The following is a 27,398-nucleotide window of genomic DNA, read 5'->3' as shown; positions in this document are numbered from 1 at the left end:
AGTTAAAGGTGTCACGTGTGACCATAACTTGAGCCAACATTATCTGCAGTGGAATTTACATGACAGGCATATGCTACGAATTATCCAGGGTATCGTTTCAAAGGTCCATTATTGCTTATTTCTCGTCCAAAGTCGAAAGGAAGGCAACCCACGTCTTCTTTGTTATCAAGCCTTCGTCTGTCCCAAATTTAGTCAAGGTTGTGAGCGTCGTTCTGCTTTTACTCACAGAAACCTTCAGCATCTGTGACCACGACATATCGAGCGCCCAGTTTGGCAAAGAACATGTTGACCAGCTCCAAGGGTGAGTTCAGTTGGACTGTCATTGGTGCTTGGTCCATGTATAGGCTGAGATCGAAGGGGTCAGTATCGTTATGTTGTCCACTTTCGAGCAGGGAAGAGAACGAGGCAGAGGCGTAGCCACCACGATGCGACAGTTCTGGATGGAAATGAACCTCATCGTCTGGGTCGTCCGCGATAATGCCTATAGTAATCATTTAGTGCGAAATATAACCAAAAACATCTTGCTCTTACTTAGAGCGTGTTCCAATTCATTCGCGCCGATATAGCCAACCATCCTCGAATTGTTCTCACCCCGCTCCTTCTGCAAAATGGGGAATCCACTGTCATCATTACCGGCGGAGAGTAGACTTTGGAGTTGCTCAATGAGGCTCCGTACGGTATTGGTCTGATCCAGGTGGATAACTTCGCCATCCCGGACAGTCTACTCAAGATGTCAAGGAATCATCCGTTTGACATAGCATTGCTTACCACATCATTCACTTGCAGACTTCCCCACAAGTATTCGTGTTTCGAATCCAGATATGGCAGCTGGACGAGGTCGATTACGAGGTCATAGATGCCTTTTGGCTCCAAAGCGTCTGCGACGGTCTTGCTGACCAGAATGGCAAGCATAACCTGAAGCAAAAAAATTCAGTCCACTTTTTGGATTACAAAAATTGGGGAGATTACTCACGGGAACAGTATAAGCCAAAGAGTCTGTGAGTTCAAAGATAATGACAGCGAGGGAAATCGTAGTTCTGGTGACGCCTGACAAAGTCGCTGCTGCACCAACCATGGCATATAGTCCAGGTATAATGCCTTCATCTGCGTCAAAAGATGTCTTTGAGGTAGAAGCTCTTACAGTTCATATCGCCACCGCAAGCTTGGAACAATCGCGAGTCCGGATGCTGAGCCTGCAACGACTGCATAAGAATTCCTACAACTCTTCCAGCGCACGCTCCAACTCCGAGCTAGACAAGGATCAGGTTAACAAGAAAAAACAAGTCTTAATGAGATAAAAGACTTACGGTTGGGATGAAAATCCCTGCAGGTAAGCGGATCCCAAAAGTGATCTATGGGCTTGGAATCGTCATCCAAAGGCGGACGAAAAATTTACTCACAACCGTCAGCACAGATTTGACCAGCATGGCGACAAGAACTGCCTGAGCTACAGGCCAAACAGCCTGGAACGACCCTGGGTCTACCACACACAGAGGATTGAATGACCCAGGTCGACATTCCGCAAAGAGTTCGAAAATGAGCTGTGGTCCGCTCATTCGGGTGTACGGATTCAGGAAGCACAATGCAGATGTGAGGAGTGTGATCTGCAAAAGTCCAATTGAAAAGATTTCCGTCGTCCAGGTAAATCACTTGCCAGCATGACTTCGGCTACAGGGTGGAACTTGAGCCATGTCTTGTTCCGTACATCTCTACTCCAGCGGAAATTAGCCTTGGAGAAGAAGGCTCCGTAGACACCACCGAAAACACCGAGGAGCAGGAATGGGAGAAGTTCGAAGGCGTGCCAGTCCTACTTCACATCAGTGGTCAATTAAATCAGTGAGAACATTGCATGCCTTGTCGTATGTAACTTGGAATAGCACAAGTTTGCCACTCCCAAACGGATCCAGAATTTTCAAAGTAAGGGCCGCAATCATTGCACAGAAGAAACTGGACACAACTAAGACTGCGATGACAGCAAAATTGGTAGGCCGTACCTTCGCCACATCACTATAACTAGTTGAGCACCGGTAACATGAGTGAAGGTCTAGACGACGCACCTTTTGGCGGGAAGTAATAGCTCACTTCCTCCAGACTGAATAGGGTACCGCCTGCGGAAAGTGTAAAAATGATATTGCTTGAGCGGCCCATGACCGACCTATTGGGGCACCAAAAGCTACAGCAACACCAGCAGCGCATGCGGCACTCAGGATTTCACGTCTCTTCGCCTCATTGTTCTCGTATTTGGTTGTGAATCGACTACATATGTTGCCGATACCTACCTCAGATCAGTTATCGCCATCGAAAAGGTAGGAAATACATACAGCTGGCGATATGAACGAATGGACCTTCCTTGCCTGTCACAATGATCAACGAAGAATCAGCGGCGATTGGGGCAATGACAGACCGAGAGAGAGACCAGAAGCAACAGACAGTGCCAAGCCGACGGACTTAGTGAACAAGGTGCGGCCTCCGAGGTACCCGTGAATCACGAACCCAGAAAGAATGGTCTTGATTTCAGGAATACCACTACCAGCAGCCTATTCTAGTTAGCGGACGCAGCCCTGAAAAATCTTGATTACCCACATAGTACATGACTTTGCGGTTGGGCTTTTCACGACCAGGAAGATCAGGTGCATCTGCAAAGCCAGGCGCCAGGACACCCGATTCCTTCCGGGTGACGAATGTGGTCGAGTTGGTCAGGTATAATGTCAAGAGGCATGATAAGGTTGCGAGAAGCAGCTGTCGAAATAGATGAGGCGCAAATCTTAAGAAGAAAAGGTATAGACGCACCGCCACGGCAGAGTACGAGATGTATTCGACAAAGTTTTCGGCAAACGAGTCCTTGTGGAGGAGCACCTCTGCCCAATTCTCGAAGGCGAAGCATTCCTCGGCTGCAGGAGGACAACAGAATTGACGGGACTTCCACCAACCGGTTGTGCAGTACCCTTCTTTGAGATCGAATAACCAGGCTTCTCCCCGAATGACGAGAAAAGCGACACAAGCTGTCAGGAACCCGACGAGGGAAACGATGATCCACCCTAAGCTCTTGTCAAGCCAGAGTCTCACACGGGCGCGCCAAGACGTCCTTTTTCGAAGTCTGGAGAAGCGAAGAGAGTCCTTTATCGCATCATGCAGCCAATCGATGGACGAAAAGGACGAGTACCTGAAAGAGAAGTCAACTAAAATGTCGGGGGTTGGTGAACAAACACGTACCAAACACGGATACCGTTTATCCGGGCGTCGTTAGCAGTTTCATCGTCTACGAATTTGTCGCGAGCTGGTGCATCGTAGGCGCTGATTGGGCGCTGGGAACTCAAACGAGAGTAAGCGAGGTCACGAAAAGCGGACACTGAAGGGGATCGAATGCGAATTGAATTGCCACTTCGGGGACTTGATATTCCACTGGGAAGTGTAATGGGCGGAAGCTTCAAGCCTCGGCGAGGAACTGTGCCATAGGAGCGACCATGGTTCTGCGATGGTTGAAGAGTTGTGCTTTCGGTAGTGTCTTGCTCGATTGTTGGCCTTCGAGAAAGAGTCGTGCTGCTACCGACCCTTGTTAACCTCTCTCTCCGCCAAGTTGTTGTTGAAGGGGCGAAGTGGTCGCTCATGGTATGTGCAGTAGGAGGACGTCAAACAAAACCAAAGCGCCAGCCGGATCACTGACAGGGACATATTGGGCATATGTTCAAGTTGTAACAAAGTTCTATACGCTAGCACTAGCAGCTGCTACAGCAGATGTATCACGAAGTAGACTCATTATAATGGGTAAAAGCTGAGAGCTAAACTCTAGAATCAACGATTCTCCATCCTCTGAAGTACTGCGTAAAACTGCTGGTGGATGAGGTGTTCCGGGAACAAGACTGGACGCGTCAACTGGATGGATGTTAGCAGCATTCAAAGCTGCGAGCATCTTTCTTGGAAGTTGTACTGGGATGACCAGTGGCAAAGTTGGTTGTGGAGCTGGAACAGCAGAGAAGACCGTTTGTCCAGGGTAAGTTTGTTGATAGGCGTATGTCGGATAACTCGGTGGGGGAGGAGGACCCTGAGGAGGTATTTTCGCTCGTCTTTCATTGTCAAGGCGCGCCCTAGCCACTCGTATTTCCGACGTGAATGCTGAGATCTCTGCTCTAACATCATCCGCAAACATACTAGCAAGGCCTATTTCTTGGTCGGCAGGAGCCAATCGCTGGAGACCTTCAATGTGTGTTATCTCGCTTGTGAGACATGCCACAGACCTTCCCTGGACGTATTCTAGCGCGTCTGAATCTTTCATCTAGCTTGCGTTTTCGCTTGGCGCATTCTATGGCAACCTTGGTCTCTTCATCGTAGTTTCAGCAACGGCAGTGGAAACAACGGACTAAGACAGACCTGAAATCTCAGCTTCAAGACTATCCGAGGCTTTCCGTTTGCCCTTGCGGTCTTCCCGAGGTTGACAAAGGACGTGAAATGGAAGTAGACGATGAACCATATCAAGTGTATTCTTGAAGGGTGTTGTGTCGATATTCACGAGGGCTGCATGGTCTTGCTTTAACGCTTCCTGAAACCTAGCAGCGGTGGCCGAGATAATTTCTTCTTCTTCAGGGCTCCTTTTCTTCGGCGGTGGTACTTGTGGTGCAACAACAACAGGCGGTCTCCAAGCATTGGCAATGACAACAGGGGGGACAGACCCGCGCAACGGAATGGAGAAAGACGAGGTGGATGGTGCGAGGTATGCTGGGATCGAGTATGGCTTATGAGAGGAGGAAGGGAGTGAATGAAGAGCCGAGTCTTTCGACATCGCTCGTCTCGTTTTGGTGACAACAGGTGACAACCCAGTGACAACTTTAGGGCCAGCATTTGGTTTCCAAAGTTTATTTTGTTTGGTTATAGTTATATAGTATCAGCTCGACGGGCCCCCTTCCAACGCAGCATTGACTAATTTCAAAAGCTCCGCTGCCCGAACAACTTCTTCTACATTACTCACGGAGAGCGTTTTCATGTACTCTTTTGCCAGTGGCAAGTTGTTTTTCGTTTCCAAATAATACTCAGCAACTTTGATGCTCGACCTGGCGAAATCGTGAACGGGGCGACCTGTGTATAATGCGTTAGTGGAGTATAGCCTCCTCAAGTGCCATCATCTATACCAGTTGCTTGGCAAACTTCAACCACTCTTCGATGATACGCGGCAGATTCTGCAAAATCTTGTTGAGCAGCGTAAAGACTCGCTAATCGCAGATTAATCGTGATTTCATTCGGGTCTGCGGTTATTAAGGCACGCTTGAAGCATTCAATAGCCTCTCGAAGTCTTGATTGGATAGGTCAGTCGACGGTGTAATAGTTTGTAGTTCTTTTGTTACCTGCCCATCTCCTCATAGCACATTCCCTGGGCTTGCCACAAGCGTACATCATATGGACTGTGGCGTGTATCAGAAGTAAGTGAGGAACCCCAAAACGGAACTGACCGCAAAGCCGTTGCGTTGTGATAGTAGTGGAGAGCATATTGATGCATGTTCAACAGCTCGTAGGCTTGTCCAAGACCATACCAGGCTCTATAGTCCTTTCTATTGACATCTATTGATGGGGAAAAACTCAGTGCAGCGATGACAAGGACAAGAGGAAGCAAACCGATTGCTCTACGATATGACTCAATCGCAGCAGAAGAGTTCTTCATCTCTACGTGTTCGTGCCCCATCAGCGTCCACGCAGAAAGATAAGTACGATCAAGCTGCGTAGCTCGTCGAAAGTATTTGATAGCCTTCTCATGCTCCGCTCTTTGTGAATATAAATTTCCTGATGCTTTTGTATGGTACTTGATCTTGGGAGACGAATGAACACATACCCACAAGACAGCACACCTCTGGCCGTTCTCTGTCTAACATCAGGAAGTCATTGGCAAGTCTGGAGAGCTTGAGACGGTTATCCGTGACGTAGAGAACATCTGAAAAGATGTCGATGTTGTCAGCACGATGTGGGTCGATTTCCAAGATGCGTTCAAATTGGGCTTGTGCTTGTTTGAAGTCTATTCGGATTGAGTGGGAAGGTATGTGATCCAGTTCAATGAGTCGCACCGTGTGCATGGTAGAATGCGCATGCTCGTTGACTCATTATCCACAAACTATTTGGAAAGAGTTCGGGGCTAAGAAGTTGGTCGCACAGGCCCAGTTCATGATCAGACGGTGCTTGGAGCTCGTTCATCGTTTTGATTTGGAACATTTGCACAAAGGGATGGACAGTAGGCAGCGGTAATAATGGAAGGATAGCGGAGAGCTGTGATGAGGAAGTCAGTAAGTGTCTGTGAAACAACAAGTGGAACTTTACTTCGCCGCCGTCATTTATGCAAGTACTAAGTAAGCTCCACACACCCCAATTCCATGGAAAGCCGGCGATGGAAAGAATAGCACTTTCTATGGCTTCGTCGCGACGCATAGGAAACCGAGATAGAAATAAGGCTTTACTGAATATCAAATGAGCGCTAGATAGCGTCTGGTAGTAAGATCGTCTTACAGGTACAATAACCATGGATCAGTCGCATTCAAGACAGCAGTTAGCAGTACATCGACGGTTGGATTCAAAGGTTCAGGCGGTTGGTGACGATTATCTGCAATGGATGATTCCTAAGATCAGCGGGTGAGATCAAGCACGAACTGTCGAGTTTGCTCCAATTGCGCTGTGCGCCATTTTCTGTAGCCTGCTGTCATGGATGCCAGTTCAAACAAGGAAGGTGGCAACAACTTACTATAAAATGACTGTAGTATTCGATGAATTTTGCTTTCGTGCTGCTACACTGGCGCAGACAGTGGATGGCGCGCATCGGATCACGAGACTCGAGAAATGTCCGAGCAGAGAACAATGCATCTTCCTCGGCCGCCTCTAGCTCGAGTTGTAATTCCTCGTCAGGTTGTATTGCTAGAGGAGGAGCAAGAGGATGGCGTGGTGGGACTAAAGGAGGGTCCACCAGTTGGGTCGACGCGTAAGATTCGGAATCGTCAATGTGGCGTCGCGATAATGGAATAGCAAGAAGCAATTCAGAGGACCTGCAGTGCTCGAATTACATAAGATGCTAAGAGCATGTTGGGCTACCATTTAGACGCAGAAAAAAGGCCGCGCTCAGCGCATTGGCGTATGGAGGCCCGTAGGCCGTCGAGGAGAGTTTGGTCCATAACCAGGCCGTGACGGTCACGGGATGTTACTCTGGCTCGTGCTAATTGCTGCTCTCTGCGTTTACCGCGTTTATTCTATTCTACCAAGTCGACGACGTCGATTAACGCGCTCAGAGACAAAAGCACTCGCTGTGTTCCTTGGCTCTGGTGCTCAATTCACCTTCTTGTTGACCCAGCACTCAATCTCGGCTAGGTGGCCACACGAAGGAAGCATTGACCCTCATATCAGCCCTCGACTTCGCGCGTTATAGACCAAGAACTTACATCATCAGCGATGGTGACACCTTCAGTCTTCAGAAAGCGGTAGACTTGGAAAACTTGAAAGCGACTGCAACATGTCCCGCCGACTACTCACTGATAACCGTTCCACGAGCACGTCGACTTCATCAACCATTGTACACGATACCGCCTACTGCTCTACGTGCACTTCTATCTTGTATCTACTACTTGACTTTTGCAAGCCGACCTTTGGGGGATGTGCTTATTCTCAACGGTCCAGGCACTTGTTTGGTACTCTGTATTGCAGTCTACATCAATAAAGTAAGTCTCTTGCTTTATTGGTCTATGAACACGGAGAAAACTATCAGTTTCTCGGCATCGCAGCACCGCGCCTCATCTACATCGAGTCGTTCGCTCGCGTTGAATCTCTGTCCCTATCGGGAAAACTGCTTCACCCTCTTGTTGACAGGCATGAACAAAAACACTTCCCTCAATCGCCTCGCTCATGTAGTCATTCCAGGTTTATCGTCCAATGGAAGCAGCTAGCTGAAAAAGTAAAAGGAGCCGAATTTTACGAGCTACTTGTTTGAATTTAGCAAGAGAGCACAGTCGAGTTTTACAGTCGCCAGCGTACACCCTAAAATAGCGTTTTACTTGCGTGTCCAGCGATCTTCGCCGTTGTGGCCCCTGCGAGAAGGAGGACTTGCACTCCGACGCTTCGTTGGTTCCCAGCCCCCAGCACCACCAGTCGTTTTTGGCGGGTTTATCCGGCGTTCGAGCCGCTGGCCATGACGAAGGGATCTAACCAACTCTTTTGAAGCTAGACGCAAATGCATGAAGTTACAGAATCCACCACGATTGCATTCGCCATTTTCGTTTTGGCGACAGCATGCCTCACGGAAGTCGGTCACCGGTGACAGCTCAGCATAGAGTGGTCGGCCTAATAAGTTAGAGACGGCGACAGGGTTGAATGATCACATACCCGCATACCAGCGCTCGTTTAAATTATCCACCGCAGCTTGCGCCTCCGTCTCCCACTCGTATCGGGCATACACGTTACCAATGAGATGGTCACCCACGTTGTCGCAGACCTGTTGGGTCAAATCAGTCTTAGCGCAAGAGAATCAACATTAAGGAACGAACATGAAGCTCCAGGAGGTGGCCAAACTTGGTCAATTCGCAATACAGGTCCTCGTAAACAGCATCGAAGCCTTCTTGCAGTTCCTTTTCAGTGAGTTTGCAGACGGGGTCATGGGCTGGGTTGTGATACACATTTGGAAGGAGAATGGTCTGGGAAAACGGAGGCTTGATATGCTTGCGGGAACACCTGTCTCCGTGTCGGCAGGCGCCGATCTAGGAGAACGGTTAGCAACATGGAAAAACAAGAATCAGGACTAACTTTGTAATAGAAAGAGCAGTTTACGCGGTCCTGCTCTGTTCCAAATATGTTAGCCTATGAGATAGAGTTAGTATTCGAGACGGTGTTGAAACTCGATTCATAGACCAAATGAGATGCCATGGCTGTCGAAGTTCAAGAAACCCAGGATGTGACATGTTGTGACCGCTAACCGAATTACTTAGTCAGCCTCATATCACAAGAGACTGTACTATAGTCTGACAAGTAGGCACATACCAAGAAGCGTATAATACACAGTTCGTACAAGCATATTTGAACGATTATTTCCTAGATTAACCCAATGCACTCGCGAATGCACCAAGGATGGTGACCCACCAAGCGCGGTACAGCGCACGGAACCCTTCTTCATTGACTATCGTCTTTGCGCAGTCAACAAGCCCAGTGTAAGGCTCGTTTTCAGTACGCAATCCAATTACATCCTCCTCCACACCAGCGTATTCAGGCAAATCTTCAGCATCCCCTTCAACTTCTTGAGAGACCGAGTTATAGTCGGAAGAGGATTGGTTGCGCTGGATCGCCAAACGGACAGTGATGACCTCGAGTGGCGTCAAAAGACCTGTAGAAAGTAGAATGATCGCAATGCAGATGGCGAATTTGAGCGGAGAGGTGTCAGGATATGAGACACCACCAGGTCCCATTGCAAGTGGGACAAGTAATCGATGTAGAGGTCCAAGAACCAGTGTCTATAGAGTATTAGTAGCAGCATGAAAATGAATAGACTGCCAACAATATATGCGGTATGGACAAATTGGGTGGCCAATAAGCCTGGAGTCAGATATATAATCCATGGTCGACTGCGCTCGGTTGGGGTGAGAAGAACGCGGAGAGATTTCATTGGACCGAAATAGGGTAGTTTATGCGGCGTAGTAATGGCACTAGAAATGACCCGATGAGGACGCCGAAGACACGTAGACAGTTTTACGAACCGATATGTGATGATGGCGCTGGGAAGACTCAACACAACCAAGCTGAGAGCGTAAATAAAGGTGCCGAGTACGCCTGTTGACGGAGGTCGATATCCATGACGGCCAGGACTGCCCCCCGAAGAATCGACGAATAAGAGAATGACGATAGACATGACCGTCGCCGTCAAGAGTGTAGGCACTGGGCTAAACGTCATCGGAGAGCAGCATAAGGACGGACTTCAACGCACTTAGACCTTTGTAAAAGCCAGAAACGCCCTCTAATCTGTAAACTCTCTTCCCCGTTGCCCAGAATGAATTGAGAGTTGGACCAGTATGCGGAAGCGCACTGCCTTCAGCATCGAGAGCAAGACCGCGAGGTGTATAGTTTGCTCGGAAGCGGACTAGAACGCCTGTGAGAGGTACAACCACCGCCAGAGATAGGGCTAGGGATGGGATAATGAGAAGGTAGTCGAGCAGAGCCATGTTTGCTGCGTGCGTCTGTCACGTCACACTTCTTCGTTTCTTTCCTCCGAACCTCCATGATCTCCACCTTCCCGGAAGTAAATTCCGACAGCAGATTCTATTCTCCCCCTTCATCCACTTTGATCAGCCGTATTTCTTTCCTGCCAACTTCCCTCCCTTCAAGTCTCCTCTGTCAATGTTTTGGTCAAGTCATCCTCCTTGCAACTCCCCTTCTACCGCCACTCTTGAGTTTGTTTCGTTGCTTGCACGATTATCATTACATCAAGTGAGTCATATGAATTATCAGTGGTTTATTCCTCAGTCTCATCTGTAAGCTCCGTTAGACTCGGCCTCAATCGCTTTCTCGGTCAACTATCCACCTGCAGGTGTAACAGTTGGTGGTCATAGCATCGGAAATATACAAAGCTTGTCTAAAGCTAAGTTAAGCATACGACAACCGTTTGTTTAGCCACGGACAATGCTAGTCCAACCATCTATCGACTTCCTTGCGTGTCTTCTTCGTCTATGTCGCTCCATTCCAAAGGATTTATTGTGCGTCTGGTCCCACATCTGGGTTCTACTCCTCTTCGCGCTCAAAGCTGCTGGATGATCTCCTGAAGCATGTTGGCTGTTATCGTATGGTGGTTAGAGCCTTAGGACTGTATTTCTTACAATATTTTACTTGAATATGCACTTGTCGGGTGGCAGAGTGGCATCATAACTTGGTTAAGCGCGTACCATTATCGTCGTTGTTCGCTGGTGTCGCTCATCCACCACCTCCAATTACTCTCGCTCAACTCTTGTTTACTTGAAGCAGGACTCGACGCCGCTGAGTTAGCCAAGCTCTTTTTATGGCTTTTTCGGCGCGCAATCCTGTTATCGATATTTTTTCCTCGATTTGCTAATTGTCTGTTCCAGGCGAAAGAGGCCGCACTAGCCAATCTCAAAGACGCGCTCGCAACAAAGCAAGCCAGAAATGAGTCGTCTAGAGGGTTGGGCGGGTATGCGCTGCCAGCAAATTCGAGGGATGGTTCACAAACAATCGTTTCTTCACGCTACTTTTCCGCGAACAATACCAACTTTGGCAAGGTTTTGGTACCGAGCTCAAGTCCAATTGTACCGTCGCCTCCTCGCAGGAAAAACCAAGCCCTTCATGACGTGGCAGGCGGGCCCTACAATCTCTTTCAAGATGATATGCTTGTTGGCTCGTCTGGTTTCACGGTCAATGGCGTTCCGGCAACAGACAAACTAGGTTCGAATCGCCGACCAAGGGAGTCCAGTCTCGATAGCGAGGAGGGGCCGCCACGTAAACGAGTTCATACTTCAACAACCGGGCTCCTCGACTTCACTGCCTCACCCGTTTCACCCCAAGTGGGCAGGGCACCAAAACGTCGATTTGTTGGAGACGACGAGCCGTCTGACGAAGACCTCCCCGAAAATCTCACTCTTGCTGGGCCTTCGAAACCCCGTCTCACTCGAGACAGACCAGCAGCAGCTCCCCCTCCCCCTCCCCCGCCTTCAGACCTCGACGATGTCGCATTCACTAGATTCAAACTTACCCAACCAACTCACAGTCCAGTTCGGATACGTGCGGCATGGGACCAATCTGGTCAAAACGTTAAAGTTGCTACGGACATGTTAGAAGACTCCAACTGGACACCAAACCCAATTCCTTCTTCAGACAGTGTTGGAAGAGTGACAGAGGTTGATGAAGCCAGCAAGGCTCAGCGCGCTGCAACAAAAGCCAAAGGCCAGCAGAGCGCTATTTACGCCAACCGTCAACCACGACCTGCGGAAGAGAACAAGCTCCAATTCCGTCATTACACTGGACCAAAGGTCAAAGCAGGTTCGAATGGGCCTTCCAACGCACCCTCCCCCGAGCCAACGACTTTACCTCGTCGAAGAGTGGCTCGTAAGCTTGTGTTTGACTCTGATTCTGATGGCGCGTATTCGGATGGTGGAGAACGCGACGAAAGCGACCGCGTCACGGATCTACATAGAGCTCGAACTTTGTCCTACTTCAATTCTTCGAGTGAAGGGGCATTACAAGAGCTCACTGGTATGTGCTATTTTCATATCGTCTATCCTATCTCATCAAGTGCTTAGGCTGCACGCCAGAACAAGCAACGAAGATTGTCTCTCTGCGACCGTTTGAAACTGCAGAGGATCTTCAGACCAAGCTTAAGCAACTGGCGAAGAAGAAGTCGGGGCTGAGCACTAAACTCTTTGATGATTGTACTGCAATCTTCCAGGGTTATGGAAGTGTCGACAGCGTGCTGGAGGAATGTGAACACATTGGCGACTCGCTTCGCTCCTCTATCTCAAAATGGAGCTCTACGAGTGGCGAAGCGGCCCTCGGGGAACAACTTGAAGATGGCGCCTTGAGCTTGCGACATGTCGACTTATCTGGGAGCAAGCAGAAAAATTATCTCTCCTCTCAACCAAAGCTTATTGCCCCCGACGTTCAACTGAAGGAGTACCAACTCCTGGGTGTGAACTGGTTAAATCTCCTTTATACCAGTGACCTGAGTTGTATCCTCGCTGACGAAATGGGTAAGTTTATCTGCTGATTCAATTTGTCTCCTTTAATAGTATGAACAGGTTTGGGCAAAACAATCCAGGTTATCAGTTTCTTTGCACATCTCAAGGCCCAGGGAAACAAAGGTCCACATCTTGTAATTGTTCCGTAAGAAAAAAATCGAAGCTCGTCCTGGTATTCTGTTTCTCACCTCCCTATTTAGGTCTTCAACATTAGAAAACTGGTGTCGAGAATTTGCCCGTTTTGTCCCCTCTATCGCTATTCAGACATATTACGCCGGCAAAGAGGAACGCCCAGAGCTTCGCGAGACCTTACTCGATACGCAGAGATCTCGAAGTCGCAATGATGAGGGTTGGGAAGTTCTCATCACCACCTATACTCTTGCGCAGGGCGACGAACGTGATCGCAAATTCTTCCGCAAAATTCAATGGGATGTGTGTGACTCTTCGTGGCCTGTTGCGCATCACTGATTTGATTTTGCCAGTGCTGTGTGTTCGATGAAGGCCATGTCCTGAAGAACTTCCAATCACAGCGTTATCAGTCCTTGTTGAAGTTTGGATCCAAATGGCGTCTGTTACTCACTGGCACACCCTTGCAAAACAACCTGCAAGAGCTAGTCGTAAGTCTTATGCATTCACTATTCCCCACCTAATCCATCTTCACACAGTCCCTCATGAACTTCATCCTTCCTGAGCAATTTTCTACCTCTATGGGGTCTCTACGGGCCATCTTCAAGGTTAAAGGTGATTCGAAAGTGTCACTCTTATCGCAAGAACGAGTTTCTCGTGCAAAGAAGATGATGACTCCATTCGTTTTACGCCGCCGGAAAGACCAAGTCTTGAAAGATCTTCCCAAGAAAACGGAGCGGATCGAGTGGTGTGAGCTTACAGATCTCCAGAAGTCGATATATACCGACGCCCTACAACGCTCACGCAAATTCGTACTTGAGACTGCCGATCCTAGCAGTCGGGAGAGTTCGGCACCAGCGCCCACAAAGAAGAAGACGAAGCCAGCCGCCAAAAAGACATATTTGGAAAATAGTTCCAATGTTCTGATGGACTTGCGGAAAGGCGCATTGCATCCAATGCTCTTCCGCACCGAGTTTACGCTGGACATCCTAAGCTCGATGACAAAGGAGCTTCTCAAGGAACCCGACTTTAAAAAGCGCGGCGCTGTTTTCGATCTGGTCAAAGAGGACATGTCAGTGATGACGGACTCAGAACTCCAATATTTCTGTGGGACGTACAAGGTCAACATTTTTCACCCTTGTACTCGGCTGAAACTGAACAATCTGTAGTCCATACGGAAATATCGTCGAGACGATAGCTGTTATCTCAACTCTGGCAAAGTACAAGCACTCTTGCGGCTGCTTGCTGAGTACAAGGAACAAAAGCGCAAAGTTCTTGTATTCTCCCAGGTAGAATTCCCCATTATATTTTTGACCTACAGCAAAACTGAGGTTCGATGAGTTCACTCAGGTTCTTGACATCATCCAAGCCATCCTGAAGATCCAGGTAAAGAATAACTCCTTGAAATCATTTGTGAGCTGACGAAGTAACAAGGACATAGAGTTCCTCATTCTGACTGGCGCCACACCAGTCGATGTTCGACAGTCTCTGGTTGATGAGTTTTCAGAGCGCGATGACCTTGATGTCTTCCTTCTGTCAACCAAGGCCGGAGGTAAGCACCGTCAAGTGCACTTATTTTTTTTTTGCAAGTGCTGACACTTGGTCCAGGCATGGGTATCAATTTGACCGCCGCATCGGTTGTGATCATGTACGCTTTTTTGGCTCGTTATGGTGCTCTGACTGAAAATACCGCAGGTTCGATCAAGACTTCAATCCTCACAACGACCGCCAAGCACAGGACAGGGCCTACCGAATCGGCCAACAACGGGACGTCGAGGTCATCAAGCTCATCACGCGTGGAACCATAGAAGAAGACATGCTCAGATTGGGGGAAACAAAATTGGCATTAGACGAGGCAGTCGCGGGCGACTCGGAAGAGGGTCGTGATGGCGAGAGTGCACCTGAGCGGGAGATGAAGCAATCGTTGCTTGCCTCTCTCCGAGAACAATTCAAAGCTGAAGCCTAATAGAGATGTATTATTAGAGACCGACTTGTACACTAAAGTAATCCAGGTGGAGGCGACAGCAACACGATAGCGAATCAGGGCTACAACATCGTTCAAAAGCGTTCGTCGTCATGCTCTATGGACAACTGCTCTTTCACAAAGTCTTTGATGTCCGGGAAACTTCGTAGCATCAGTCTACTGCTTTCTTCCACCTCATATCGTTGCAGACGACCGTGTCTTTTAAGCTCTTTCGCCAACGAATCAGGTCTGCAAGCAGGATGATTTGCCGGAAGTGCAACAAGGGACCGCTGGAGACCATCAGAGGAGTCAAACCAGTCCGATTGGCACTAACCGTTCTGAACCACTCTCTCAGTTCGAAGTTGTTCTTGGTAGTTCGCAGGTTCGAATAACCGACAACCTGGACTATAGCCTTGACGCATTTCATGACGCTGGTACCTGTAGAACGTCGTAATCATGGACAGCTAGATCAAATAGCGGGCGCACTGCGATGGTTTATGAGGTCAACAATCGCGCTACAAGCTGGTCCATGACCGATGAGGACAACATTCTTTGCGCCACACAATCTAATGGAGCAGGGTTCAGAAGAAAAAAAAGACTAATAGAGTTAGGAATCAACGCGTACTGCACATAATTATCCCATAAATAGAGAACTAGATCGTTTTGCAGGGCCTCGGGAGTTTTCCCTCGCTTTGTGGAAGGTGAGCTCGGAGATTGCCACGGCAACGGAAATTCAGACGTTGATATCATCTTGGTCGATGGGTTTCGGGAACAGATTTGCGTCCAGGACGGAAAACCCTTCCGCTTGAGCCCAGTTTATTAACTCCTTCGAGAAATCAATCTAATGAGTGATTAATGAGCTGAAAAAAAGAGAGAGAAAAAGGTTCAGGCACACACCAAATACGACCGCTCCACTTGCACGTCGCACACAAGAGACGATGTCATTTCAGCTCGGAGATTTCCACTGGAAAAATATCAAGGCCGTCCTACTCCGACACGTGCGAAAGCCATACAATTCATGAATAATGAGGACTATGGTGTCTTTCTCGAAGATGTTTGTTCTGGAGGGAGGTGGGTTAGTCGCGATCTCGAATGGCGAGGAAGGCGCGCGCACGTGCACAACACTTGAGCAGAGAATCGCTCTTCAGCTGGTTTGCCAATAAGAGGGACTTGCATCATGTCGTGGGTACTGTACATATAATATTGGCGATGGAGTTTTAGGATCTCTGTGAATCCTCGATCAGAATAACAACAAATAAAGGGGAAAAGGCATACCTGGAACGGCAAAAGACAAAGATGCAACCTCTACAAGCTGTCTAAGTCGGCAGTGCTGCCGTTGAAACAGGACGACGCACCCTCCTGAGGTTCACAAGCTTTGGGGCTGACACTTTTCCAGAATTGGCTTTGCTCCTTGGCCACCAACCAAACTGTTTCTGCCGCCAACTCAGAAGCCACCATAGACCTCAACGGAGGAGGAGCTTCTCCGAGTAGGACTTTGGCAACTGCAAGTGCAGAGTTGGTAATGGAGTTGAGGTTGTAACCGCCCTAACATACTCATCAGCGACATCAGCGTGTTTTTCTTTCAAGAACAACTGACCTCTAAGGCAACAACAAGCCGTCCACCTGCAAGACTGGCAAGCATATAAGTCATATGTGCATAACCCTCCGGAGTGACATCGCATTCTCCAAGCTGATCACCTCTCGCAGCATCGAATCCAGCGGAGACTATCCATATTCATTATCATCCAAATGGTGAAAACCATCTTGATTGACTCACTTATGACCAGATCTGGAGCGAATTCCATGGCTATGGGCATGACGATTTTCTGGAATGCATGAAGGTAGTCGGCATCACCCATACCAGCTGTAGGCCATGGGATATTAACGGAGCTTTTTGTGGGCTCAGAAGAAAGTATTGCGTCAGGATGCAGACTCACTAGCCACGCCCAGGTCCTTCCCCGACAGACTGTAGGCTCCCGAACGGCCCGCAAGGATAGAATTGGCCACGCTCGTAACGGTGAATGGATATGTACAGTACGGACGGATCCTCATTGAACGCGCGTTGAGTACCATTGCCTAGATAAAAATAAGGTCGCTTCTTGAAGAACACACAAGTCATACCATGGTGAACGTCCCTGATAATGACGATAAAGCTATTGTCGACAGATGTTTTCTATTTGCTCACCAGTCCAGAATCAAGATTTTCTTGACAGAAGTCTGCTGTTGGACTACTCTTGCTGCTACCGCGACGTTATTAAAAAAGCAAAACCCCATATGTTCCTCTGGTTCAGCGTGATGACCTGGCGGACGAACAATCGCAAAGGTCTTTTTGAGTTCACCTTTCGCCACAGCAAGGCAAGCTTCGATAACGCCGCCGCAACTTAACCGTGCTGACCGCGTTGTGGCCTCACAGATATAGAGAGAAAGCTGTTCGTAGTACAACGCAGAGTCGATATAGGATTGCGCGTTCATGACTTGAGATAAACCTCAGTGAAAAGAGAGGTACCCAATAGGCCGAACCTACACTGCAGGGCTTCAACTTTGTCCCATAGGTCTTCGCTATGCACAAGAAGAGCCTCGGGTTTAGAAACCGGTCGAATAGGTATTCTCTTGCCCTTGTTGGTCAAATGATTTCTCGTAAGCTCGTCCCAAATAGCGCTAATACGATCGGGAAGTTCGGGATGATCTTGGTTCGGAGTGTAACGTGGGTTATGCGACATCATTTCTGCAGAGTAAACAAAGCCAATGTCGGTATTGGGATGAAGCAAAGGGACTGATGCTGGGCGAGGAGGCGGGGAAACCATTCGGATGGGTTCAGAGAACAGTTTGCGCGGGTTGGCAGTTAACGGAGTGGGTTGCGCGACAATCGCGTCGTCCACGTCCATGGCCTCCATGGTCGAAGGAGGAAAGGACTGGATGGGGCAAGTCACGCGCCAGTCACACCGCGTCTTTCAACCTGACACTCGCGTCGGCGGCTGCTGCATACTATGTAGGACACTCGCAAGTCCCTCGAAACATATGAATCCATTCTCTAGACTGAATCACGCGTCTGATAGTTGGCAGAATAGCCCAGAAATTCTCGAATGTTAACAATTGACATCACCACGCATTTCTGCTTCGATTCTCCGCACGACATCGTGTAAATTGGCCAGCATAATACCCACTGTAGCCGGGACTTGGTGGACATCGTCGCTGTGATGGATTTGATGCAGTGAATCTGGTCACATTTGTTACTTTTAATGCTTCCGTCGCGTCAGGACCGTGGTTTATTTTAGACCCTCTCCATCTCTCTCTCTCTGCCCTCCAGTCTCGACAAGCGCCTAGCTCCCACTGGGCCTCTGGAGTGGCGGATGGCTCAGGGGGTCCCGTCAATAAACATTCACACAACACTTATTGTTGACCTACGAAGGACTGCACGTATGTTCCTAAGTTAGACTTGGGCCCCTCACAACTTAACCCTCGGTCAACAGTTGCAGGTACCGCTGCTTTAATATGGGAGACCTTAATTACGTTTGGAGACGAAGTCCGATACATTTGGCCGTAGGTATCCAGTCTTTTTCTTTTGCGCACGCTAAAAGGTTATAGAAAACCTAATAACGCCTGGATCAAATACGCTTACCTGTTTTTGCGGTACTTTCCGCTCGCCGTGCATATGTGAGAGCTTCTCAGTTGGTCGGTGCGCAGACTTAAGCTGCCCTGAAGTTGTAACCGTATCGTCTCTGAATTGGTCTTCCAAGAAATTGACCTGGGATACTCAGCTTTACGCGGGTTAGGATGCTCATTCTCAACCCAAATGCACTAGAAATAATCTTATTTATAGCTGGTACGCAGTGCAAGTCCTCATGGCCCACTTGGCCATGTCTGGTGTTGAGCTCGTTATGATGGCGAGAGGTGTGCTACATGTTATCATCTAATTAGACCGTTGGACTCACTCGGCCATTCAGTCTACGCTCTTTATAATAACAGCCGTCTCATCGGTCGTGGGTTTGCGTGTCTGTGGTTAATCGAAACTGCGGTTGTGATCATAGGTGTGTTTGCGCTGTTCATGTTCAGCTCTATGGTGGCTGATGTTATTGGAGGTCTTGTTGTAACACTCCCCGGACTGCATTTCGAGCAAGAGTTCTTCGTAACGAAAGCCCCCCACTCTTTCGCGTACTTGGCCATCTCTACTCTAGTCTCTCAAGCCGTCATCTTCGCCCTCACTTTTGCAAAATATCTACAAGGAGAATGGGAAGGCACTAGTCTTATTCACTTACTCGTGCGAGATGGCACGCTCGTTTACATTATCTTCTTCGGTCAGTTGGTCTTGTTCACAGACTGCCGACGTGATTCACATCTCGTTCTTGCAGTAAGCACGTTAACGGCGGCCATCTACAGTCTCCATTCCTTCGCCTTCGGTATGGCTGAATACTCCTGGCTTCTCACCATCATCTCAACCGTGGGATGTCGACTGATTCTCAACATGCAACGACTACCGTCACGATCCAATGACCCCAGTTCTTCGTCGCATAGAACGTCAAGTATGGAATTGACCACTCTCTACATGGGAAGGTCATCGGTTTACAACGTATAGCATTAACTGTAGCACTATCCATCAACAAAACTGTAGAGTACCAATAATTTACTGCCTCAACTGGAAAAGTGGCTACTCCTAACGATCCGATCGACGCTTGCACGAAAGTACTCGTTATCAATTCCGTACTCTCGAGAGTCCATTTCCACCAGGGGATTCCTGACAACATATTCGAGGAACGGGCCCACATAGATTTGTCGCAGGATGAAGCGAAGCGAGTCCGCATTCGGATCGCTCAGCATGACAAACTTATAACCCGACACCGTTTCGTAGAGGTGCATCTTATACGAGGAGGTGCGATAGCTCGTAAACTGTTCGTCTCTATGCATCGTTTTCTCAAGTCACGAAAACCACCGTAAACTCAACACCTACCGTCCAGAAAGCTTCTTGACCATATTTCGCAGCGACAGGATGACACCATAGACAAGCTTCGCTTCTTCGTCAAAGGATAAGCCTGTACTCGTCACGTTGGGTGGTGCAGGGGACGTAGGCGTTTGCATGAGCAGTGGGGTCGGAGGAGTTTGCGCCGCCATTTCATTGACTGCGACTACGACACCAGAATTGGACGAGAGAGTATTTGTTGGCCTATGGAAGGCAGAGTATACGGATGGGTTTGCATGGTGGGGTGTAGTGACTGCCTGGGACACGGCGGGAAGGATGGCGCCCTCGACAGCAGGCTTTGGTTTTCGAGTGCGCAAGAAATCGTGATAGTAGACAGTTGTGCAATGGCGATCAAACACATAGAGGGAGTATATCGGCCTGGAGAGTATAAGAAACGCGTGATTCCATGAAAGACACAGACATTGGGAGCTGTGGTCGAGAAGAAACTCAGATCGCGTTGTGACGCCGCGTCATCGTGATGACCAAGCAAATGCTCTCTCTCCTCTAAGGACCGTACATCCGTATAAATACTCAATAAGTAATAACGCCTCAACTTGAATCAAAGGGCTCGGAGGTCGGGATTGTCTTCATCCTCGCCTGCGAGCACAAACTCTGGATTGTCAAAGTCGAGTTTCTGATGCAGTGAGCCAACAATTATCACTTCTTGTGTGAAGATTCTCCGTTTCGCGGCGATTTGCTTCCAGATCGCTTTGTCTTCAGGACATGAAATTAGATAGTGGTTCGGATAACTGTTGATCATTCTGATGGTCGGTTTCGTTGTACTTGTCTTTCAAGGTGATTAGTTGATATAACACCCAACAAGCTTCAAAAGACAGACCTTGCCGCCTTGTGCCTCAACGACAGTCCTCAGGAGGTCTATAGAGGCGACCTTCGGCGTAATAAAGAATGTGTACCCGTCGAAGAGCTTGCCATCACGGGTTTTGGCTCTTTCCATTGACTTCGTCAGTTTGATGCCCCATTTTTTCTCGTTAGCTTTGTCCGATAGGATGTAATCATCCTCAGCTGCTACAAATTAGACGTATCTGTTGGGGTTTAACAATTTGAACGCACGTAAAAGTTTGTTGGCTGCCGCCGACTTATTCGCCCAATCGGTCGAAAGTAGCCAAGCCCCTGTTCAATCCATGAGATCTAATCACATTCATAGGCATTCGCGACCATCTCACCATTAGCTAATGCACACAAAAATTTCTCCGTTCGGACAATACTAGGAGCAATAAGATGGGTGCAATCTGCGACTGAGTTAGCTGTCTTGACTCCCAGCTTCGTCAATTTCTACTCGAGACCCATCAGCCACAAAATAGAAATCCAGAAAAAAAAGCAAACCTTGATAATATCCTTGTCCAATTCAGTGATTGTTGTTAGCATTCGAATCTCTGTTAAACTGCTACGTGTTGTTCTAGGGCACGGATGAGAGTCAGAAAGAGTAAAATGAGAGTCGTTGCTGACCTGGGAGGGGCATCCCTCTTTGAGCCCTTCGCTTGTGCCTTGGTGGCAGGCTGCCGTGCTGTTTGGACCGAGTTTTCAGTTTTCCTGGACCGTATCCTCTGCGTATGTTTTGAGCCCGTCGCCTCTGGGTCATTAGACACTTCCTCCTCTTCGGCCACTTCCTGTTGCTGATGCGATCGTTGCTCAGAAAGGATTAGATTTCCCGAGCGTCCAGCAACTTTTTCCTGGCGGGATGAGGTTGTGTTCCCATTAGCTTTACCAGAAACTGTTCGAGACTTGGTCGTCGTCCTGGCACGCTTTCGTGGGGGAGGCGACTCAGAAGACGACTCGTCTGGCTCAACGTCCGACAAGGCTTTTCGTTTGGAAGACGAGCCCTTCTTCTCACGAGAAATTGGTTCTTTTCGAGATGGCTTGGCCTGATCTGTGTCGCTCTCCTCTCCCTCCGAAAACAATGTCCGTCTTTTGCCATACGTTTTCAGACGTTTGGGTGTGGGAGGCTGGGCAGTCTCATCCATCGGCCGCTTCTTCGAAGGAGAATCATCAGCATCGGCCAGGCGTTTGGAGGAGTTAGAAGTTGCCCCTTCGCGAGCCACCCGAGGCTTTGTGGGACTGACCGATGCCGGAACCAAACGGGCTGTTTTAGATTTTCCCGCTATATCCACCGCCTCCTCGATATCTCCAGCGCTGAGGATCCCTTCGACCTCCTTAGCACTAGCCTCGGTTCCATTTGGAGCTCGTCCATCCTCTTGTTCTTCCTCTGTGGCGAGCAACTCTTCTGCAGTAAGAGCTAGACCGCGTTCACCCAACATCGGGGTAAAGTCAACGTGGGGCGGAAATTCGATGTACTTGCTGACGGCAGGGTGGATGAATCTCCACTCAGTGAAGCAGTTCTCCAACCAGACGTGATTGACAACTGGAATCGACCAAGCTAGCGCTTTCTCGGTCTTGATGCCCCCCATACTAAAAAAAAAATGAGTGATTATCCTATTTCAAACGGTGTTGACTCACTGCGCGGCAATTAAGATGGTGTTCGTACCCGTCATGCTTGCGGTATACTCAGCACCCATTACCTTGATAAGGGCCTTCAGATACTCTCGAGTTCCACCGGCGAAGTTTGTCACAGTGATACGCTGTTGGGCGAAATTTTCGGCAACGGGAACTTTGCGGACGGGAAAATGAAGGAGTTGATCCATCGGGCTGGAGACTGTTTGTGTAGCATGCACAAACAGAACCCAATTAAGTGTTCCAATGATTTTGACTTCTTCTACGGCCTAGACAAATCTTGAGTTGGAATGAATGATCGGTGAAAAGACAGACAAGAACATACCCTGACAAAAGCGCGACCGGCCCTCCATCTCGTAATATAAACATCACATTTCCCTATTTTTTCGTACTCCTTGTCGTCATAATTGCCTTTGTGGGCCTCAGAGATGCGAACGATATGACCCCCAGCGGTGGTTATAGCATCTTCGACAACTCGTCGTCTGGTATCGTCGAGTCCAATCGAGCGACTGAGAAGTATACGACGTTGCTTCCATATATCTTCTCCTGTTGGCTCAGCTAAGGCGGGGAAATGGGAATTGTGTTCAGGATGCCAAATGGCGGTTTTGAAGTATTGCTGTCGTTCAGTGCTCAAGTGAAGATTCTTGCGGTCTGGCTTCTCTGAAAGTAAGGGAGACTTCAAGAGATTTGGTTCTGGCCATTCGTATGGCCCAGTGCTAAGTTGCCCAGATCCAATGCGAACTGCATCGTCGAACCAATGGGGGAGTAGAATCTTCATGCCTGTCTTCGGTTGATGCTCCATCGCAGCAGCATATTTTTCGGAGTTGGGGGAGGTGGCAAACAGGTGTGTCACTTCTCTCGTCAGGCCTGTGCGCCAGGTGCCACCGAGAGATAATATTCCAGTGCGAAGAATGACAAGATCGGACGAAGACATCCCAGAAGCAGTTGCAACAACGCCGCTGAATATTTTCCCGGGCTCCACAGAGTATAGTTCTGGTCTGATATATAGAACCAAATGCGTCAGTGTAGCAACCAACCAGACAAAACAAGACTCACGAGAGCAATTCACCCAAAACCATACATCGGTCAACCCAAATATCCTACCAAGTATGAGATAGGTCTATCGGTCGAGAGCGTACTTACTTTGACGATATAAACGCCTTGGCGAACGTCCTCAACGCCGAAGAATCGTAAAGTGTTGGTGACGATATGAGTTGCATTTGGAAGGGGAACGATTTCCCCTCCATTGTGCCGAATCACATGGACAATCTGCTGGAAACGGTCCCTAGGTATTGTTTCGGGGATGTGGATCCTAGTGTTGGCGAAGAGAGCCATAGCTGGCCTGTGGGCGCGTTCCACAAGTCGCGTATAACTCACGTGTCCTGTGACAAGAACAATTGACATGCTGAGTCATGCTGAGCCAATGAGTTTGCCGACAGAACTCTTCTCGCTCCATGCACTCCTCACAAACGACCCCATTCCCGGCAAGTCGCTTCATGCGATGCTAGCGGGATCTCATGCCAGACCTCAACCGTCCCCCCTTCACAAATCGGTTGAAACCGTGATTCATAGTGCTTTTTGGGACGTCGCCCGTGAACAATTGCGAGGAGATCCTGTAGCTCAACTAGAACGTTCTAAAAGCTTGCTCCTAGATGGTATATCGCCTTTCAACCGCTTCATCACACTAAACAGGTTTTCAGTCTATGAAGCCATAGAACCGCTACTCCGGCCCAATGACCCAGTCCTCTCTGAACTACGTCGAATCCCACCTACCACATCCCTCCTTCATTCTGTCAAGCTCATACTGAAGGATGTGCTACTATCTCTTCGCAAGCGAGCCGCGCCAGTCCGCGATCCTTCTATCGACAAACTTTTGGACAACTTAGAGACAAGCGCAAATGATTTGGAGACAACAATCGTCGACACAAGCAAATCCCTCCTCTCCTTGGCAGAAATAATGAAGAGTGATCTTACCGACTTCGTCGTTGGCTCCATGACAGATAGTGAATTGCGCACCTATCTGACTCAGCGAGCCCACCAAAACGAAAGGAAGGCTATACTTAACGTCTGGGACAAGAGCGCAATCGATGAAATTTGGCGTGCCTGGGTCGGTGAATTGGAGGTTGGACACTCATTTTCTCCCAGAGAGGCTTGGATTCGACGCCTAATGCAATCGCTTCGATCCACTATTCCTGTCTCCTGCCCGTTGCCAGATTCGGCTGAGGTTTCTGGAGTCAATACCCTCCCGCCCCCGTTCTTGTTTTCCCAGCCGCAACTTTTGCGGATGCAAAACTATCTGCAAGCCCTCGTTGTCGCTACATCACTTCGTAGTCTAGTCCATATCCCTAGCGGCAACGATGCGGGTGCTTTCATCGCTCGTGTCTGGGTCCTTTTAGAAGCCGAAATAGATGAAAAAGACTCTGTTGGCACGACCAAGCTTATAAATCTCGCTGACGAGGTTATCAGAGCTAGACGATTAGTTTCTGCTGTGGATGAAGCCGAAGAAAGTAGACTCCGTGAAGCTGTAGATCGCACGTTGCGATATAGCGACCCCGTCTTCAAGTTACTCCAGAAAAGGCTACTGGATGCGCTTGCTCAGGAGCTCTGCCATGACACGATCACATCTCTTTCTGCTCCATCACGGATGCAAACGGGTCGCTCTCTGGGTGCGTCGGAAGGCTCACTTCCACTTCAACAACCCCCTCTCTTTGTCAAAGGATTCGAAGACCCTGTTATTGCCAATGCAATCCGAAAGACAAGTGATAGAATCCGGCGCGACATCGATTGGGTCCAGGAAATGTGGTTCAATGTTTAGTCCAACTCGAACATAGTAGCAACCATATCAGCCATTCCGCCGTCCCGAATAATCTTGCGATGGATGTCAGTCGAGTCTCACCAGTCACGGACAACCAACCTCATATGATGCTTTCACGAATGGTCACATCCTCCACTTGGAATGCGTTGGAATGCGTTTGAATTCTCAACCCGTGCATCCTGATGTTTAGTCTGACGCGGACAAATTCGTACATTGCGCGTGTCTTTCCGAGTAAAGGACTTGCCGGAGACGGCCCTCGCTGGCCAGATAGGAACTCACCCCGAAGCTGTTGGAGAACCCGGAGAATGGCCGCTGGATCATAGTAATTTGTGCCGAGAAAGTGGAGGAGGGGCGTCGAAGTCGAGGTACGAGCCCATGCATCTGGTCAGCAGCATCCATGATCGTCAGGTTGACTTCATAACGTTGACACGATCACGGAGAATCGTTTGTACACGTAAAAACTGGCCAAAGGAAACTATAAGCTCCTCCTGCGTGATATTTTGAAGTTGGAGAAAAATTCTGCCTGTAAGTCTCTGAGATCAAGAGCTAATGAGAGGTGCTAAATGAAATGCTGCGGAAACATTGACAAGACTCGAATTGATGGTTATACGAGCGGAAATCAAAGCTAATGAACTGCTCAAGGTTCAGAAAAAGTGGTGAAGTTGACGGAAGGACCTCCTTGATGGATTCTGATTATGCTGATTGTGAGTGGGTGCTGACGGGGTTAGCGAATAATTCTAGCTCCGAAAGATATGCAGCAGCAGCGATGTCAACTTGTGAAGACCTATGCAAAATTGTTGGTGTCGACAACACAAAGGGAAAAGAATGCCCTTCGCGAAGTAATTCGAGGAAGGATCAGAAGCAGCAGGCGAAGAGGACACGCCGCGGGACACTGTTGGATTGAGCAGCTCAGTCATTTGGGGTAGAGCTGAAATAGAAATTTCAGCTAAACATACTCTCTAGGCGCTCGCTATAGATGATACCTGTAAGTGTGTAGCTTTCGGTGATTTGCCAGGAATTTGGAGAGGAGTGTGCATGACGGAGGGGGGGTAAATCCCTTCAGAACTGGAGAAATTGCTGATACCCCTTTGATACCATGATCCCCGACTCTGTGTAAGCAGAGAGGGTTTGGCAACATCGGATGTGCAATCCGTACGCCAACAGTCGTAGCTATTTTGATCCGGAATTTGAATGGAGATCGGAATTGAGTTTTTCGGGTCACGCTATGTCACATCACACTTTGTCACAACCCTGATTGAAACATCCGAGCGCTTTCTCCTCCTGCAACCATTTGCATGGTATGTTGATTCTCATACTGATGAAGCATAGTTGCTATTTACGAATGCGCGCGCGTGCATACCGTTCGACATAGTGGGGTACCGGAAGCTCCCCATTTATGTCGGTGGCGAAATACCGGCTGAAACTGTGGTTGCGGTAATTTTCACGGTAAATCGGTGGGGGAAGATTAACCTCTTGTTCAATCTCAACGAGTTGGTGGTTCTTTCGGATCCCAACTCCGATCGTCCATCTGGAGACTTTCCAGAGGTTGTTCAATTCCCTTGGAATCATTACTCGGCTCTGAATCCTGTGCGCGAGAGTCGAGCTGTAAGGGCAACCCCGGAGGCCTGAGATCAAGGTCCTAGCAGGGGAGGATCCAAAGAGTGAATAGAAGTAAGCAAATACAAGTGAGGCTGACCTAGCAGGGGAGGATCCAAAGAGAAGAAACTCTAAGGGTCCGCCTGCTAGGTAGCGGAACTATATACTGCGCTCTTGACGCGCCAAGGTTGATCGTTGCTCCGTGCAGTATGCCTGCGCCATGTCGCAGGCCAGGTCCCAGGGGGATCGCCAGGCGGGGGCGGCGATGCGCCTGACGGAGGCGGTGATGCGATCACCGGAGTCGGAGCCGAGTCGGACCGAATCGGAGTCGTCTCCGAGGGGCCGAAAGGGAGGTTCCCCTGACATCACCCCCCTTGAATGCGGCGTCCCGACGCATAGACCGGAATGGGATCGAGTCGAAGGTTGCAGAGGCGATGTGCCGTGGTTTGCCAGGGTACTTACGATAGAACTCCGCATTTTCTCCGGGGCGAAGACGCGGTCGGCGGACCCACTGGTCATGCGACGCGTCATAGCCTTTCCATCTGACGGTAATTCAGCCGTTTATACCTCACCCTTGCGTCCAGGATTTCCTCTACTTCCCACTCCGGGACTCCGTCCTCGAGGTCCGGAGGGGGCTGGTCGTAGCCGGGGCGTCCGTCGAAGGGGTCGTCTTGGGCGAGCTCGAGCTTGACGACGGGGAAGACCGGGTGGAGCTTCGAGTAGCGCGGAGGGAGGTCGAGCTTGTAGGCACCTTTGCTGATCTCCGCGACTATCTTGAATGGTCCGAGGCGG

The 27,398-nt window shown here is 49.1% G+C and overlaps 11 protein-coding genes across 11 annotated transcripts; 4 read left to right on the top strand and 7 right to left on the bottom strand.

The window, feature by feature from the left end:
* Window positions 1-115: 115 nt before the first annotated feature.
* MIND_00075400 (Chloride channel protein) lies at window positions 116-3,608 on the bottom strand (the record flags this gene model as incomplete). The annotated part of the gene is made up of 18 exons (XM_037357713.1): window positions 116-177; window positions 227-481; window positions 532-721; window positions 769-915; window positions 974-1,098; window positions 1,142-1,250; window positions 1,308-1,352; window positions 1,401-1,604; window positions 1,655-1,807; window positions 1,854-1,947; window positions 1,995-2,007; window positions 2,058-2,108; window positions 2,156-2,275; window positions 2,322-2,354; window positions 2,405-2,537; window positions 2,584-2,739; window positions 2,791-3,163; window positions 3,214-3,608. 18 exons carry the CDS (start codon window positions 3,606-3,608, stop codon window positions 116-118), a joined length of 2,658 nt encoding a protein of 885 aa, XP_037225623.1.
* Window positions 3,609-3,703: 95 nt separating this feature from the next.
* On the bottom strand, window positions 3,704-4,804 carry MIND_00075300 (Chloride channel protein; the record flags this gene model as incomplete). The annotated part of the gene is made up of 3 exons (XM_037357712.1): window positions 4,369-4,804; window positions 4,236-4,318; window positions 3,704-4,186 (listed from the first exon to the last, which is right to left on the bottom strand). The coding sequence occupies exons 1-3, from the start codon at window positions 4,775-4,777 to the stop codon at window positions 3,704-3,706; spliced, it is 975 nt and encodes a 324-aa protein (XP_037225622.1). The 5' UTR covers window positions 4,778-4,804.
* A 75-nt stretch (window positions 4,805-4,879) lies between these two features.
* On the bottom strand, window positions 4,880-7,139 carry MIND_00075200 (Anaphase-promoting complex subunit 8; the record flags this gene model as incomplete). The annotated part of the gene is made up of 11 exons (XM_037357711.1): window positions 4,880-5,070; window positions 5,124-5,284; window positions 5,337-5,393; window positions 5,442-5,769; window positions 5,819-5,998; window positions 6,048-6,246; window positions 6,298-6,433; window positions 6,484-6,577; window positions 6,625-6,670; window positions 6,716-7,013; window positions 7,060-7,139. 11 exons carry the CDS (start codon window positions 7,137-7,139, stop codon window positions 4,880-4,882), a joined length of 1,770 nt encoding a protein of 589 aa, XP_037225621.1.
* A 23-nt stretch (window positions 7,140-7,162) lies between these two features.
* On the top strand, window positions 7,163-7,948 carry MIND_00075100 (UDP-N-acetylglucosamine transferase subunit ALG14; the record flags this gene model as incomplete). Its single annotated transcript, XM_037357710.1, has 4 exons — window positions 7,163-7,286; window positions 7,333-7,679; window positions 7,727-7,827; window positions 7,879-7,948. The coding sequence occupies 4 exons, from the start codon at window positions 7,163-7,165 to the stop codon at window positions 7,946-7,948; spliced, it is 642 nt and encodes a 213-aa protein (XP_037225620.1).
* A 60-nt stretch (window positions 7,949-8,008) lies between these two features.
* MIND_00075000 (Splicing factor U2AF subunit) lies at window positions 8,009-8,877 on the bottom strand (the record flags this gene model as incomplete). Its single annotated transcript, XM_037357709.1, has 5 exons — window positions 8,009-8,298; window positions 8,341-8,449; window positions 8,502-8,711; window positions 8,758-8,811; window positions 8,863-8,877. The coding sequence occupies 5 exons, from the start codon at window positions 8,875-8,877 to the stop codon at window positions 8,009-8,011; spliced, it is 678 nt and encodes a 225-aa protein (XP_037225619.1).
* A 170-nt stretch (window positions 8,878-9,047) lies between these two features.
* MIND_00074900 (uncharacterized protein) lies at window positions 9,048-10,175 on the bottom strand (the record flags this gene model as incomplete). Its single annotated transcript, XM_037357708.1, has 4 exons — window positions 9,929-10,175; window positions 9,702-9,879; window positions 9,503-9,650; window positions 9,048-9,458 (listed from the first exon to the last, which is right to left on the bottom strand). The coding sequence occupies exons 1-4, from the start codon at window positions 10,161-10,163 to the stop codon at window positions 9,048-9,050; spliced, it is 972 nt and encodes a 323-aa protein (XP_037225618.1). The 5' UTR covers window positions 10,164-10,175.
* Window positions 10,176-10,667: 492 nt separating this feature from the next.
* MIND_00074800 (SNF2 family DNA-dependent ATPase) lies at window positions 10,668-14,775 on the top strand (the record flags this gene model as incomplete). Its single annotated transcript, XM_037357707.1, has 12 exons — window positions 10,668-10,694; window positions 11,061-12,201; window positions 12,249-12,695; window positions 12,744-12,828; window positions 12,884-13,115; window positions 13,166-13,300; window positions 13,349-13,930; window positions 13,979-14,098; window positions 14,151-14,195; window positions 14,244-14,361; window positions 14,418-14,457; window positions 14,505-14,775. The coding sequence occupies 12 exons, from the start codon at window positions 10,668-10,670 to the stop codon at window positions 14,773-14,775; spliced, it is 3,243 nt and encodes a 1,080-aa protein (XP_037225617.1).
* Window positions 14,776-14,867: 92 nt separating this feature from the next.
* MIND_00074700 (uncharacterized protein) lies at window positions 14,868-17,666 on the bottom strand (the record flags this gene model as incomplete). Its single annotated transcript, XM_037357706.1, has 16 exons — window positions 14,868-15,062; window positions 15,107-15,210; window positions 15,259-15,338; window positions 15,398-15,462; window positions 15,512-15,613; window positions 15,670-15,736; window positions 15,786-15,833; window positions 15,887-15,998; window positions 16,048-16,077; window positions 16,128-16,317; window positions 16,370-16,497; window positions 16,550-16,662; window positions 16,710-16,848; window positions 16,894-16,907; window positions 16,958-17,246; window positions 17,297-17,666. The coding sequence occupies 16 exons, from the start codon at window positions 17,664-17,666 to the stop codon at window positions 14,868-14,870; spliced, it is 2,046 nt and encodes a 681-aa protein (XP_037225616.1).
* Window positions 17,667-18,122: 456 nt separating this feature from the next.
* Window positions 18,123-19,345, top strand: MIND_00074600 (uncharacterized protein; the record flags this gene model as incomplete). The annotated part of the gene is made up of 8 exons (XM_037357705.1): window positions 18,123-18,189; window positions 18,243-18,312; window positions 18,358-18,426; window positions 18,475-18,540; window positions 18,593-18,663; window positions 18,717-18,800; window positions 18,852-19,067; window positions 19,122-19,345. The coding sequence occupies 8 exons, from the start codon at window positions 18,123-18,125 to the stop codon at window positions 19,343-19,345; spliced, it is 867 nt and encodes a 288-aa protein (XP_037225615.1).
* A 56-nt stretch (window positions 19,346-19,401) lies between these two features.
* MIND_00074500 (uncharacterized protein) lies at window positions 19,402-23,554 on the bottom strand (the record flags this gene model as incomplete). Its single annotated transcript, XM_037357704.1, has 12 exons — window positions 23,339-23,554; window positions 23,252-23,295; window positions 22,521-23,193; window positions 22,202-22,464; window positions 21,194-22,153; window positions 21,071-21,143; window positions 20,911-21,019; window positions 20,798-20,857; window positions 20,565-20,749; window positions 20,338-20,513; window positions 19,718-20,104; window positions 19,402-19,666 (listed from the first exon to the last, which is right to left on the bottom strand). Exons 1-12 carry the CDS (start codon window positions 23,528-23,530, stop codon window positions 19,402-19,404), a joined length of 3,387 nt encoding a protein of 1,128 aa, XP_037225614.1. The 5' UTR covers window positions 23,531-23,554.
* A 43-nt stretch (window positions 23,555-23,597) lies between these two features.
* MIND_00074400 (uncharacterized protein) lies at window positions 23,598-25,010 on the top strand (the record flags this gene model as incomplete). The annotated part of the gene is made up of 2 exons (XM_037357703.1): window positions 23,598-23,850; window positions 23,896-25,010. 2 exons carry the CDS (start codon window positions 23,598-23,600, stop codon window positions 25,008-25,010), a joined length of 1,368 nt encoding a protein of 455 aa, XP_037225613.1.
* Window positions 25,011-27,398: the final 2,388 nt, after the last annotated feature.

This window comes from Mycena indigotica (assembly GCF_014461135.1).
Source record: "Mycena indigotica strain 171206Taipei chromosome Unknown Mind.scaff0001, whole genome shotgun sequence".
Lineage (NCBI taxonomy): Eukaryota > Fungi > Basidiomycota > Agaricomycetes > Agaricales > Mycenaceae > Mycena > Mycena indigotica.
Note: the sequence above shows the minus strand (reverse complement) of the source record. Positions and strands in the feature narration are given on the sequence as shown.